Below are 13,276 nucleotides of genomic sequence, written 5' to 3' on the forward strand. Positions count from 1 at the left end.
TTGGAGGGTGTTTGCATCCTGAACATCTCGACATAAGCATAGCTCCCCCAGATATCAGGGTCTCATTTAGCTTTCTTGCTAAGGAGGCCCATGATGTTTTTTCACATAAAATAAAAAGCTCCTGTTGGCTAAAAGAGGAGGTCTAAATGAATTCTTTCACATCTGAACCAGCCTCAAAAGTACTACTAGATACCTTGATGATTTCTAGACTCTGATTCAATGAAAGCTCCTTTCCTATTTTTTAAGACTACTTTCTTTCCCTTAGGATGTGAGTACTTAATAGGTGATTGGAACCTCCCCAGGAATAGTCTTCTTTCCATGGCTAGAATAAATAGAATAATTGGGTTAAAGTTGAGTGGTTTCCTTCCAACTGAATAGACCCCTAAGTACTGGTTTAGTTGTAGTTTTTCTTGAATCCCCACCCAGATCCAAGGGATCATAGGATTATATACCTAGAGCTAAAAGAAATCTTGCAGATCATTTAGTCCAACATCTATTTTTAATTTTTTTTTCAACCCATGAGGAAAATAAGATTTCATAGAAGTTAAGTGACTTGCCCACAGTCCCAAAGCTAGAGGTGAAAGATCTAGGATTTAAACCTGGGTCCTCTGTCTCCAAATCTAGCACTCATTCCATTATACCATACTATCTCTCCATACTGCTATCATTCTGTGACGTATCAGTGTGCAATGTGTCTCAGATTATTTTATCCCGGGACCTTTTAGCCGTCATACCGTGCCTCCATGTGAAATTTATTTTCAGAAAATGACTGATCTTAATAGTTGGGAGGGCTTCGGGGGCCTTCTTACAGGGGTCACACTAACCTTAATACAAATTTCCCACCCAGTGCTGACAGTAGGCTGTCCAGCCTCAGCTTAACGACCTAAACTCCAGTGAGAAGGAACATCCCATATCTCAAGGCAACTCCATCCACTTTTTTTATGGATCTAATTGTTTGGATTTTTTTTTTTTGGCTTTTCATCATTTTTTCAACCTGTTGTTTCAAGTTCTATCCTCTGAGGCAAAATGTAATGAGACCAACCCCTAGTCCACAAGAATAAGGCTGGGTGCTCCATGGCCCTTCAGATACTTGAAAATAACTTTCATAAACAAACAGGACCAGTTCTTTGTAGTCAGTCTTCTCATGGCATGGTGTCCAGTCCTTTCACCATCCTGGTGGCCCTCTTCTGAACATACTTCTCCCTAGAATCCAGTGACTAGAACTGAATATACCTGATGTGGTCTGAAAGAGGCTGGGTACAGTAGGAACTAGGGTACACACACTTTAAGACACTGTTCCCCTTTTCCTGAATCTTAGAACAGCATGAGTTTTTAGGGGATAATGATGAGGCTAAAGATCTCACTTGTCACAGCCCAGACTCATTAAGTTTCTAATTCATTGCAGCCCCCTAGACTTTGTTCACAGAAACTATATCTATGGACAGCAATTCCTTCAGTCATCCCATCTTGCAGGTCTTGTTCAGTTATTTTTAAGTCATGTCTGACTCTTTGTGACCCCGTTGGGGGTTTTCTTGGCAAAGATCCTAAAGTGGTTTGCCATTTCCTTCTCCAATTCAGTTTACAGATGAAAAACTGAGGCAAACAGCATTGTGAGTTGCCCAGAGACACACACCGACCTGAGGCCAGATTTGAACCCAAGAAGATGGGTTATTCTGTCTTAAGATCAGCACTCTATCCACTGTGCCACCTAGCTACTACCCTCATGCTGGCATAGAGAAGCTGATTAAGCTAAAGTACAGAACTTCATATTTATTCCTACTTGATTTTATGTTTTTCAGCTTGGCCCATCATTTTTGCCTGTGAAATTCTCTTTAGATCATGAATACCCCTCTCAACTTTGTACCATCTGTAAATCTGACACATAATTTGACCTTACAAGAGAAAGCGTAGATCTTTGAAGCTCTTGATATGGTAGGTTGAGATGAAGGGAGAACAGAAGGCCCTGGAGGCAGGGAAGTCTGACCCACCAGCCCATGTTGTTCATATCTCGGAGCACCATTGCTCTGCTTGCAAAAGTGTTCTCCAAACCCCTCCACAATCGTCCAGAAGGGCAGCCTGACTATCAGTCTGGCAAACACTGCTATTGTGCATTAGCATCAATAATGGTACAGCAGAGTTAGAAGATATTAAAGACAGGTTTTCCATTAAGTCTGCACACCCATTCTTGATTCGAGCATAGATGGAAGCAAAAACTTCTCCCGCATCAAACAGGCTCATTCAGAAATGTCTCCTCTTCCTCCACTCTCCAACTCCCCTCACCTCCCCAACCTCCACAAAGAATCCTAAACTGCCCTTGTGTCTAGGCCACCACATTAGTGAGGTTCAGAATTTCAAGATACATAGACATAGACAAAGCTACACTTAGGATTTGGTGGATAATATGCTTGGTCTGAAAATACATACTTAAAAATAACCCTGTGTTTTTTAAGCTATAGAAATATCACCTTTAAACAGGCATGACACAACATTTTATAGGCATCAAAAGTTCTATAACTGTTCTATGACTCTGCTTTGGGAAGGTGTGTTGTTGACCATTTCAGTAACTGAACTGTTTTTCCATGAACGCTAGAAGAATGCAGACTGCCGTAATTTCTATTCTCATATCTTTTTTGCTTTCTCTCTCTTTCATCCCATCCCTTTTCTTATCCTTCCCCCTTCCTTTTGCTGAGCTAAAGTTTATGAAACTAAATTTTGGGGGGGTAGGAAAGAAGGGTGGGAGAAAGAGAGAAAGAGAAGAGGGAGAGAGTGGCAGGAGGGAGAGAAAGGCAGATGGGAGGGAGGGAGAGAGAGAGAGGGAGAAAGCATGACAGAGAACAAGAGACAGAGAAGAGGGCGAGAGTGACAGGATGGAGGGAAAGAGGAGGGAGGGAGACAGAGGGAGAGAAAGAGAGAGAGAGAGAACTAAACAGAGTTAGGAGAGCTGTCCCTGCTGTGCGACCATGGCACAAGTCTCTCCCCTTCTCTGAGACTCCATTGTCTTATTGTGAAAATAAAGGAATTGGATCAGGTGTTCCCTAAGGTTCTTTTCAACTTTAATGTTCTGTTTTGTGAGGTACAAAGGTTGTAACTAGTCATTGCTAGCACTGACAGAGCACCTTAAGGTTTCTAAAGTGCTTTGCCTAGATTACCTCGTTTGGAACTCACACCATCCTTGAGAGGTAAGTGATCCAAGGATAATTATACCCATTTTAGAGATGGAATCAGTCAGACATGAAATGACCTGATCATGTCCCAAACTCAGAAACAAGTGGAAGAAGAAGAAATAGAGCCCAGCCTTCTTCCCTAGGACCTCTCCCCTTCATCACCCCCCCCAACCCTCAACCTCCCCCACAGCTCTAGATTTTTTTTCCAATTGTAAAGTTTGTTTTTTTTTTTTTTTCTGATTGTAGGTATGATGGTAAGGATGAACACATTTTCTTGTATTCATACAGTCCTTTATACTTTCCAAAGTGCTTTCACACCCATTGTTTAATGTGATTCTCCCAACACCCCTTATAGGCAGGTGGAGTAGGCATTGTTCTCACATGGCCAATAAGGAAACTAGTCTTTGTGAAGGGAAGTGATTTGTTCAGTCTCCCACCACATATGGTGGGGCAGAGTAGGTTTTAGAAGCCAGGTTGTCTGTGGGCCTATTCAATGATCTTTCCACCATAAGTTGCAGATAAAATGAGGCCTATAGAGAGCCCAGGTTTCCTGATCCAGGCTCTTCAGCCTTTTCCATTTTCATGAGAATCCTGGCAGCATCCTTACCATCCTGTTCCTTCTCCTTCTCTTTTCCTCTTCCTCTTCCTTCTGCTCTTTGTCTTCACTCAAGTTAATCATAATAGTAATTGATAGACATTGTTTCAAAGTAATTTTGTAGAAATGATCTTATTTCTTCCCCCCCCCAAGAAATCTGTGGTATAGGCAAGGTAGATACTAATATCCCCATTTTCTAGATGAGGAAACAGCTTTTCAGACTCCAAGTCCTGTGGTCTTTCTCATTAGACAGGACAGGCTCCCAACTGGGCAGTTCTGGGGTAGAGAATGAGTAACAAGGAAAGCCCTGGGTAGGGCTCAGTGCAGAGACCAGGATTGAAACTACAACAGGACTGGGAAATTGTCCAGTCCACTTCTTTTTAAGAATGAGATCTTGTATGGCAGTGTGGTAGAGTAGATGGAATGCTAGACTTTGAGCTAGAAAGACATGAGCTGAAATCTTGCCCCAAACACTTAGTATTTGTGTGACCCTAGACAAAATATTTAACATCAGTCTGCCTCAGTTTCTTTATCTGTAAAGTGGGCATAATACTAGTACTCATCTCACAAGGTTGTTGTGAGGATCTTATAACACGGATAAAGTGTTTTGCAAACCTCAAAGCACCATATAAAATGTTCATGTGTGCTGAATCCTTTTAGTTTCATTGGTAGCTTGAGAATTGAAATCACTTAGTGTGTTTCTTGTGAAGTACTCAAAAAAAATAACATGTAGGTAGCTTTCTGCAAGGGACTGCAAAGAAGGATGAATTCATTCTGATCTTCCTGGAGGCATTCCCAAAGGTTCAGAGAGAAGTAGCATGAGGAGACCTATGGAAGCAGCTGAGTAGAGAAGAAAATGTTCTGGTCTTGGACTTGAAAGACAGGGTTGGAACCTGGTTCTGATGCTTATGTGGGACCTTGGAGAAGTGACTTCATTTCCCTAAATCTTAGTTTTCCCGTCAGTAAAATAGGGATAAGAGTCCCCTGCATTGCCTAACTCAACTGTTCTTGTTGGGGGGTTGGGGAAGGGGGAAGTGCTCTGTAAACCTGAACACATCATAGAAATATGAGCAGGCTTGAAGCACTTTAACTTTTGTAAAGTACTTATTAATATTTCATCATTTAATTCTCACAGCAGCCCTGGGAGGGTGATGCTATGTTCCTCCCCATTTTGCAGTTGAGAAGACTGAGGCAGGCAGAGGTCCAATGACTCGCCCAGGATTATACAACTAGTATCTGTGTGAGACTAGATTTGAAATCAGGACTTCTTGACTCACAATCAAACACTTTGTCTGCTGTGCCACCTGAGAGGTGCCTTGGTGTAGTGAATAGAAGGCTAGTTAAGAAGTCAGAAGATCTGGGGTTCGAGACGTGCTCCTGTCCCACATTAACTGTGTAACCTTGGCCAACTTAATCTGTTAGTGCTAAAGCTACAGATTACAAACAAGCTGTCAGTCTGTATTGGTGTAGGGAGTTTGCATGACCAAAGTTTCCCATACTAAGGAAATAATAGGCCCCAAACAAAAATGCTTATAATAGTATGTCTGTGATCTATCTATCTACCTACCTACCTACCTACCTACCTATCTATCTATCTATCTATCTATCTATCTATCTATCTATCTATCTATCTATATCTTTCCATCTATCATCTATCCATCTATCTGTTATCTATATTTGAATCTATGAATCTACCCATCTATCACCTATCTTTCCATCTGTATATTTATCATTAATCAATCTATCCATCTGTCAACTATCATCTGTCACCCATCCATCTATCTAACATCTATCCATCTATTTATCATCTACCTGCATATTCATCATCTATCCATCAATCTTTTATCTATCTATCATGTATCTATCCATCTGTGGTATATGGGGTGTTCAGGGAGGACTAGCACCTCTGGTGCGAAGGCTTGCCGAGCCCTTTTCATAGCTGCTCATCTATATTTGGAGCCTACCTTCACCCAGCTCTTACCTGTGACCCCAAAAAACTGTAGCACGCACAGCTGCTGCACTATAGTAAACCATCTCGGCATACAAACTAAACCAAGTTGAGGATAATTGTGAGTGAGTTAGGAGGATGTCTATCCCAATCAAATGAAGAGTTTCCCTGGGAAATGGGCAGATTAGAACAATTTGTTCCAATGGATGTAAAAGTGGCTGAATCAGGCGATTTGACTAAAGATATCATCCATGGTGTCATTGGTCCTCTTCAAAAACAAAGGACAAATGGCATATATACATCTGTCTATCCATCATCTTTCTGTGAATCTATCCATCTATCATCTCTTCATCAATCTATCATCTATCACTGAACCATCTACCCATCTATTTATTCATCTGTCTGCATATTTATCATCTATTCATCTATCATAAATCTGTCTCTCCATCTATTTATCAATCTATCCATATGTTTCTCTATCATTTCTAGCCCTATCTCTATATAGATGGAGGGATAGATAGTTAGGTGAATAATGTTATCTACATTCACACACACACATAAGTTCTCTGAGCCTCAGTTCTCTAAGGTTTCAAATTATAAACAGACCACAATAGATGGAAGAATTCCCCAAATGACCAAGTGTAGGTCCTTTATATATTGTTGTTTTATATCTCTAGTAAAGTACAAGCTCCTGAAGACACAGGCTGTTTTATTTTTGTGTCCCTCAACATCCAATGTGGTGCCTGGAGCATAATATCCACTTTAATGTTTGTTGATTGACTGATTGAAGGAAACTGAGATCAGGGGAAAATCAAAATTTGGTACACTGTGTAACCTGAACTCCCAGAACACTCTCTATGGGACCTTGTGTTCTTTTTAAAGAGATTAAAACAGATAGACTTGATATTGAATGGCTGGATCTGGGCATTGGGGAGCAGTATGTTTGGTGGGCCATCTTCTAACTCCAGTCATATTTTCTCCCTTGTTCCTAGGAATGGTGAACTTTAGCGAGGTATCTGGGTACCCTCTACTACAACATTGGAAAGTCCGTTCTGTGATGTATCACATCAGGCTCAATCAAGCGACCATCTCTCAGGGTGAGTATCATAGAGCAGCAATTTGGGGTACAGAATGACAAAAAAATTTTTTAAATAACCTGAGCATTTACTTTAGCAGATGTTCTCCTATCATGTAGGAGAGATTGGTGTTTGTATGGCAAAGTAGACATGGCCTAACATGTAACCAGGGTCATACAAATCATATATTTTATAGTTTGAAATGATCTTAGAAATTATCTAGTCCTCTACAGATAAATAACTGAGGCCCAGATATCTAAGGAGTTTTTCCAAGGTCATAGACATGTAGCAAGAAAAAGAGTCAAAATGTGGATTTAGGCCTTCTGTGTCCAGGGCCAGTGTGCCTTCCCCTGTCTCTAGTTAGGTGACTTACTTAAAATAATCCAAGTAGTATAGGCATTGATGTAATTTCAGGACCCCCCCCCCCAAGAATACCTCTTCTGTACCAGGATAAGAAGTTTGGCCTTTATTTGGTCAGTAATGAGGAACCATAAAATGATTTTAGCAGTAGGGTGACATCATCATGCCTATGCACCAGAAAGAACAACATGGCCACCTTTTGTCAGAATATTAGGAAAAGGAAAAAGACTGAAAGCATGGTGTACTAAGAGGAGATTTTTATAAAGGACCAGGTGATAGGTAATGAATGATGAGGTTAGAGTAATGAGAATTGGGCTGGTTAGTCAGAGGTAAAATCAAGAGATATTGAGGAGGTATGTTTGACAAGACTTGGCAATTGATTTTATATGTGGGATGAAGGAAAAGGAGGAGTCAAAGATGACCCCAAGATTACAAGCATCCATTCACTTAACAGACATTTATTAAATGGCTCATGTGTGGGGGTCATTGTTCTAAGTGCTTAGGGAGAAATGAAGATTACATAATAAATGATTCCCATGTGGACCCTACAGTTTTGAAGAAGGGAAGATATGACTGAGAGAATGGTAGCACCATTGATGCTTAGAGAGAAGTCAAGAATATTAGGACTTGTGGCAAAGCTAGGTTGGTTGTAGCATGGTGAACTTTGAGGTATCCTAACTGGTAGGATATCTAGTGGTGATACTCTGTAGGCATTTAGAAATTTGAGTTGGGAACCTGGAAAAGAAAAGTTGTTCAGGGTATCATCCAATAGAAATGAGACCTGAAAGCAAAGACTAAGGTAAAAAGTAGAAATATAGAGAAGAGGGTATAAGACAGAACCTTAGGAGATGCTTAGGTTAAAGGGAGAAAGAAATGAGGAAAATATTCAGCAAAGGTAGAGGGGAAGACTCATCAGAGAGGCAGGGAGACCCATGAATAAGGCCTGTATTGTAGTTTATTGATAGAGACATGTTTTCCCAAATGGATTTTGACATCAAGATTTATTTGGCATGACCATGAAGAAGTGTGACCAGTGTAGATGTTAACAGGAGGAAAGATGGCAGCTCAGTATAAGAAAAAAATCAAAAAATTAGAACTCTCTAAAAATTGAATTGGCTGATTTGAAGTGTAATGACCTCTCCCATCGTAAGATAATTTCAAACAGAAGCATTTATTAGGGGTGCCTATTAGTGTCAAAGAGGTCAATAGGACCTTAGAGGTTATCTAGTCTATCTTATTTCTTTTACAGATGAGGAAATGAAGGCCTACAGAGGTTATGCTGGTAGTAAGTGGTAAAGGTAGAATCCAAGTTCAAGTCTTCCAAAGCCAATGCTTTTCTCTACTGCATCACAGAATTTATGATTTAGGAAGTGGTTGGGAACTTTAAGGGCTATCCAAATTTTGTGATTCCATGAGTCTTTTTCTTCCATTCCAAATGAGAAAGCTATAGAATTAAATTCCTAATATATTTCCAAAGTGAGATATGATTTCTCTGTGATACTTGCACAGGTCTCTCCAGACATAAATAATGAATGCGCAGGGTAAAGATAGAGAGGCTGAGTGAGAGAAATATCTTGTAAAGAACAGAGGGAGAAGTATGAAAGAATGTCCTCATCTCTGTGCATTTGTGGAAGAAGAAAAAGGGCAGTAAAAAGAGTCAGGAATTTCTAATGTGGGGGCCCAAAGCCAGAAAACTTATGTGCAAGCATTGGCAGAGGGTCCTTAAAATTTTGCTTAGTTCCCAAAGAATTATTTGGCTAAAAACGACTAGGACATGGGCATCACTGATAAGAGGTACAGGGCCTCTTGTGGCAACTGAAAACCTCTAGAAATAGATTGGCTACTCTTCGTTTTGGACCAGTCTGGCAAGAGAGACTGTCCCTGTCTTCTGCCAGCTTCAAGCTGGTGAGCATAACTGAATATCAGCCTTTAGCCAGAGAATGACAGAAGAAATTACATGGTCAACAGATGGCAGTTCAGACTTATTTCCTTTGCTTTACCCCAAAAGTCACCCATGGGACTAGACACCTCTGCTTTCATGCGCCACATCCATCCTGTCCATGTAGAACAAAGAAGGATACAGCTTGGTCCAAAGGTGAGAGGCCTCCAGTTGTAAGAAGTTACAATCAAATATGGTCTGATTAAAAGGAATAATGAGGACTGAAGGGATTGAAACCCAGAGAAAACTGGGTCTTCCAGGAGGGGAAAGGTAAGGGAAATGCTCGCTTCTTTTCTCTCCCTGCTGAATTTTTGTACCATTTGATAACGGTGTTCTCCTTTATAGCTCTCAGCAATGCCCTCCATTCTCTGGATGGAGCCACCTCTCGGGGAGATTTTGTAGCATTGCTGGACCAGTTTGGCAACCATTACATCCAGGAGGCTGTTTATGGCTTTGAGGAGTCCTGCTCCATCTGGTACCCAAACAAGCAGGTGCAGCGGCGGCTCTGGCTAGAATATGAAGACATCAGTAAAGGTAGGGGGCCTGCCCATCAGCTGGCCTTGTTTGCTCTTCTAGTACATTCAAGGTGGTAAAGTCTAATGGCAAAAAAAAGAAAAAAAGAAAGAGAGAGAAAAGAAAAGGGAAGAGAAGGGAAGGAAAGGGAAGGGAAGGGAAGGGGTGATTCACCTTAGGGGACTGTGATCTCCCTTACATTTCAAGGCTTAGGTATTAATCTAATTTTCTTCAAAGGAAAGAATTTTAGATATAATCAGTAAATTAAAAAGCATTTAGTAAGCAAGTCCATTAACAAGGACTGCAATATATGCTGGGGGGTATAACAAAGACAAAAGCGAAAGACATCCTCTCCTCAATTAGCTAGCCTTCCAATGGAAGAGACTGACTTGTACATATATAAGAGATAGGTGGTGGATCTATGATTTTGTTAATGTAAAGAATTCCAAGATGATGAAACTCCATCTATCAATGTCAATTAAAGACTTTATCTACCATGTATAATAGATTTGCACAGAGCCCTGGCAGGCTAAGAAATTTGCCCAGGGTCCTATGGACAGTGTGTGTAAGACACTGGAACTTGAACCGAGGTCTTCCTGCCTCCAAGATAAACTATCTACCACACCATGCTGCCTCTCCTAGTTTAAGGTCAAAAAATCAAAATTTTATAAATCAACATCCTTTCCCTATTGACCTAAAGGATGATTTCAGAAGTACTTTGCCTTCGCTTCTGTTTGATCTTTAATTAGTCATGGTTATTGCTTCTGGTCACTGCTTTCTGTCATGTAATAAATCATTTGTAAATAGTAAAAGAGGAAGCAAATTTTTTTGGAAATTAAGGAATTCTTTTACAATTAGAATAATTTAAAACTCTCCTGTATTGGGCAGAACCTTAACAATGGCAGAACATAAGGTGCTTTGACCCAGGACATCAAAATTTAGAGAGCACAAAAATTTAACACATATATTCCTTGAGCCAATCTAGTAAGTATGTGCCCTATTACTGACCAAAGATATGCAACCAATACTCAAGAACATTAGAACTAAGGGGTCACTGTGTCCTTCCTTTGTTGTAGAGCTGGAAGATAGGAGAATGTGTTCTGTGAACTAGGGTTCCCCACCCTCCTTCCTATCATTCTTTTAGTTCACCTGGCAGCACTTTAAAAATGTCAATATAGTTTGTGTGGATTGTCAGAGTGTTTATAACTTGAGAGTTTATCCTGCCTCTTAGCAGAGGTGAACTATCCACCCTCAGTGTGTATCACCAAATCCTTTTCATAGCAATTCCAGCATTCTTAGCCAAGTTCCTGAGGCCGCAGACTAGTCACTTCTGACCTCAAATGAGCTGATGGTATCCATCCTCTATGTGCTAAAACTCCTAAGGCATGAAAGCATCAAGGCTATAGTTTGCCTGGAGAGAAGTGAGTTCAACTGACTGTATGGGATAGATAAGGCTAATTGAAATAAACAAACTCTCCACATGTACATAGGATGCTCTCAAAGTTAGCTTACATTGGGGAATGCTGATTACCTGATGAATTTACCTTTCCCAGAGTTACCACTGTCTTGAGATTTCCATGGAGAATAGAAACTTGGCCACAAACAGGCCTGGGAGCTACACGCTTTTCTTTTCTCTTGAACTAGGGATTCCATATCCTAAATCGGACTCAAAGCTGATAGGAAATTTTGCATTGTATGCTGCACCATTGTTGGGTCTCACTCAAAGTGCTCTTCTTGTCTGAGATTCTTTTTTTCACTAAAGTCCTATTTTTGAAATTGTTCTCTGATTTAATCTTTTAAGATGTTTCTAGTGATGTCTTTTTGATTTTGTATCACCTTGATTTCCAAATATATTCCTCCTTCTTCCCCTACCAGCAAGGTATCACTTGTAAGAAAAAAAAAAATTTACAAAGAAAGACAAAAAAAGTAGTTCAATAAAGCCAGCCAGTATATCAACTGAATATGACAGTATAAGCAGTATTCCAGACCCATAGTCTCTCATCTCTGCAAAGAAAGGTCACAGGAACTGAAAGTATTTGCAAGTACCTTCTAGTATATGTAACATTGCCTCCCCCTTCATCTCCAGCCAGACCTCTCCCTTTTACCTCCAATTCTTTCCCTGTACTTTTCCCCAAGAGGAATCTCTGGGCCCCTAGAGCTCCTGCCTACCCCAGGGCTACCCTAATTTTCTAAGCCTTCTGAGATAGGCTGGGCCAGGTTTGCCCACCCCCAATTCCTAAAGCTCACTGTAGTGCCTCAAGAGCATCTGAGTCACCTGCTGCTGTAAAGAAACAAAATGGAGAAAGGCAGCTAAGTGGTACAGTAAATAGAGTACCACCTCTCGAGTCAGAAGGACTAAGTTCAAATCTGGGCTCAGATGCTTCCTAGCTGTGTGACCCTGGACAAGTCACTTAACCCCAGTTGTCTCAAATTTAAAAAAAGGGTTATCACTTGTAAGAAAGAATTCTTTAAAATAAAGACAAAAAAACAGCTTAGTAAAATCAACTCATATATCAACTGAATCTGACAGAATATGCAATATTCCAGACCTATAGTCTGTCACATCTTCAGAGAAGAATCACGGGAACTTAGATCTAGAGCTTGAAGACCATGCAGTCCAACCTCCTTATTTTAGAGATGAGGAAGCTGAAGCCCAATATGGTTAGGTGACATGTCCAAGGTCTCAGAGGTAATCCGTATCAGGGGTGAATTTTGAATCCTAGTTCTATGACTAGAGAGTCACTGTTTTTTCCCAAATTTTAGATTTATTCCTCATGCTCATTATCACCCTCCTCCTCACAAGAGTCTCCAGTGACTCCCTCAGTCATGGTTTGATTGGTATGTTCTCAAAAGGTATTGAAGACATTTGAGTGTTTTCCCCTTGGATAGCTATTGACCATCAATGTCTACCATTCTCCTTCAGGACAGTGATGTCTCTGTGATAGCTCAGTTTTATTCATTTATTTATTTTACTTTTAAGCACTTTTGTTACTCCCATCATCATTAATTTCAAAGGACAAGTGGAGAACAGTCATTGTATTAGAATTGAAAGTTCATTGAGCAGAGAACTCTTATCCTTTCATATTCTGCATAATGGCTAGTATGAAAGTATATTGAAATGCGTGATGAATCAGTCAGTAAACATTTATTAGGTGCCTATGGTGATCTAGGCTTTGTGCTAAGTTATGAGGATGCAAAGAAGGAAAAAAATATTCTCTGCTCTTGAGAAACTCAGAGTCTAATAGTGGAGGCAATATGTAAGCAAACATACATATATATACACATAGACACGTACATATGTACACAAATATGTATATGCATGTATATAGGTATGCATGTGTATGCATATACATAGCTATATATATAGCACCCACACATAAATATTTTCCCCTCAAACATCCTAACCTTCAGACTAGGATATGTACACACATACACACATATGTGTGTATGCATATGTGTGTGTATATACATGTATACACATATGTATATATATATATATATATGTACAGAAAAAACACAGGTAGTAGTTGGAGAGGAGATTAATACTTGGGCCAGGCATGGAGCTCATTTAGAAAGGAAGGAGATTGCTTTGGATATTGGTAGAAAAGGTCAGAAGCATCTTGATTTGTTGATAAATATGTTTTTTTATGAATTTCAAAGGACGAGAGATTACTGAATGAT

At 40.1% G+C, this 13,276-nt stretch overlaps 1 protein-coding gene across 1 annotated transcript in view; it reads left to right on the forward strand.

Moving 5' to 3' along the window:
• ASTN1 (astrotactin 1) overlaps positions 1-13,276 on the forward strand; it is a 461,200-nt gene that overhangs the window by 369,410 nt on the left and 78,514 nt on the right. Inside the window, exons 15-16 of the mRNA XM_072648560.1 lie at positions 6,700-6,804; positions 9,428-9,616. Of these exons, the coding sequence (XP_072504661.1) occupies positions 6,700-6,804; positions 9,428-9,616 (294 nt within the window). The remainder of the gene's footprint in view (positions 1-6,699; positions 6,805-9,427; positions 9,617-13,276) is intronic.

Source organism: Notamacropus eugenii, chromosome 2 (assembly GCF_028372415.1).
Source record: "Notamacropus eugenii isolate mMacEug1 chromosome 2, mMacEug1.pri_v2, whole genome shotgun sequence".
Classification (NCBI taxonomy): domain Eukaryota; kingdom Metazoa; phylum Chordata; class Mammalia; order Diprotodontia; family Macropodidae; genus Notamacropus; species Notamacropus eugenii.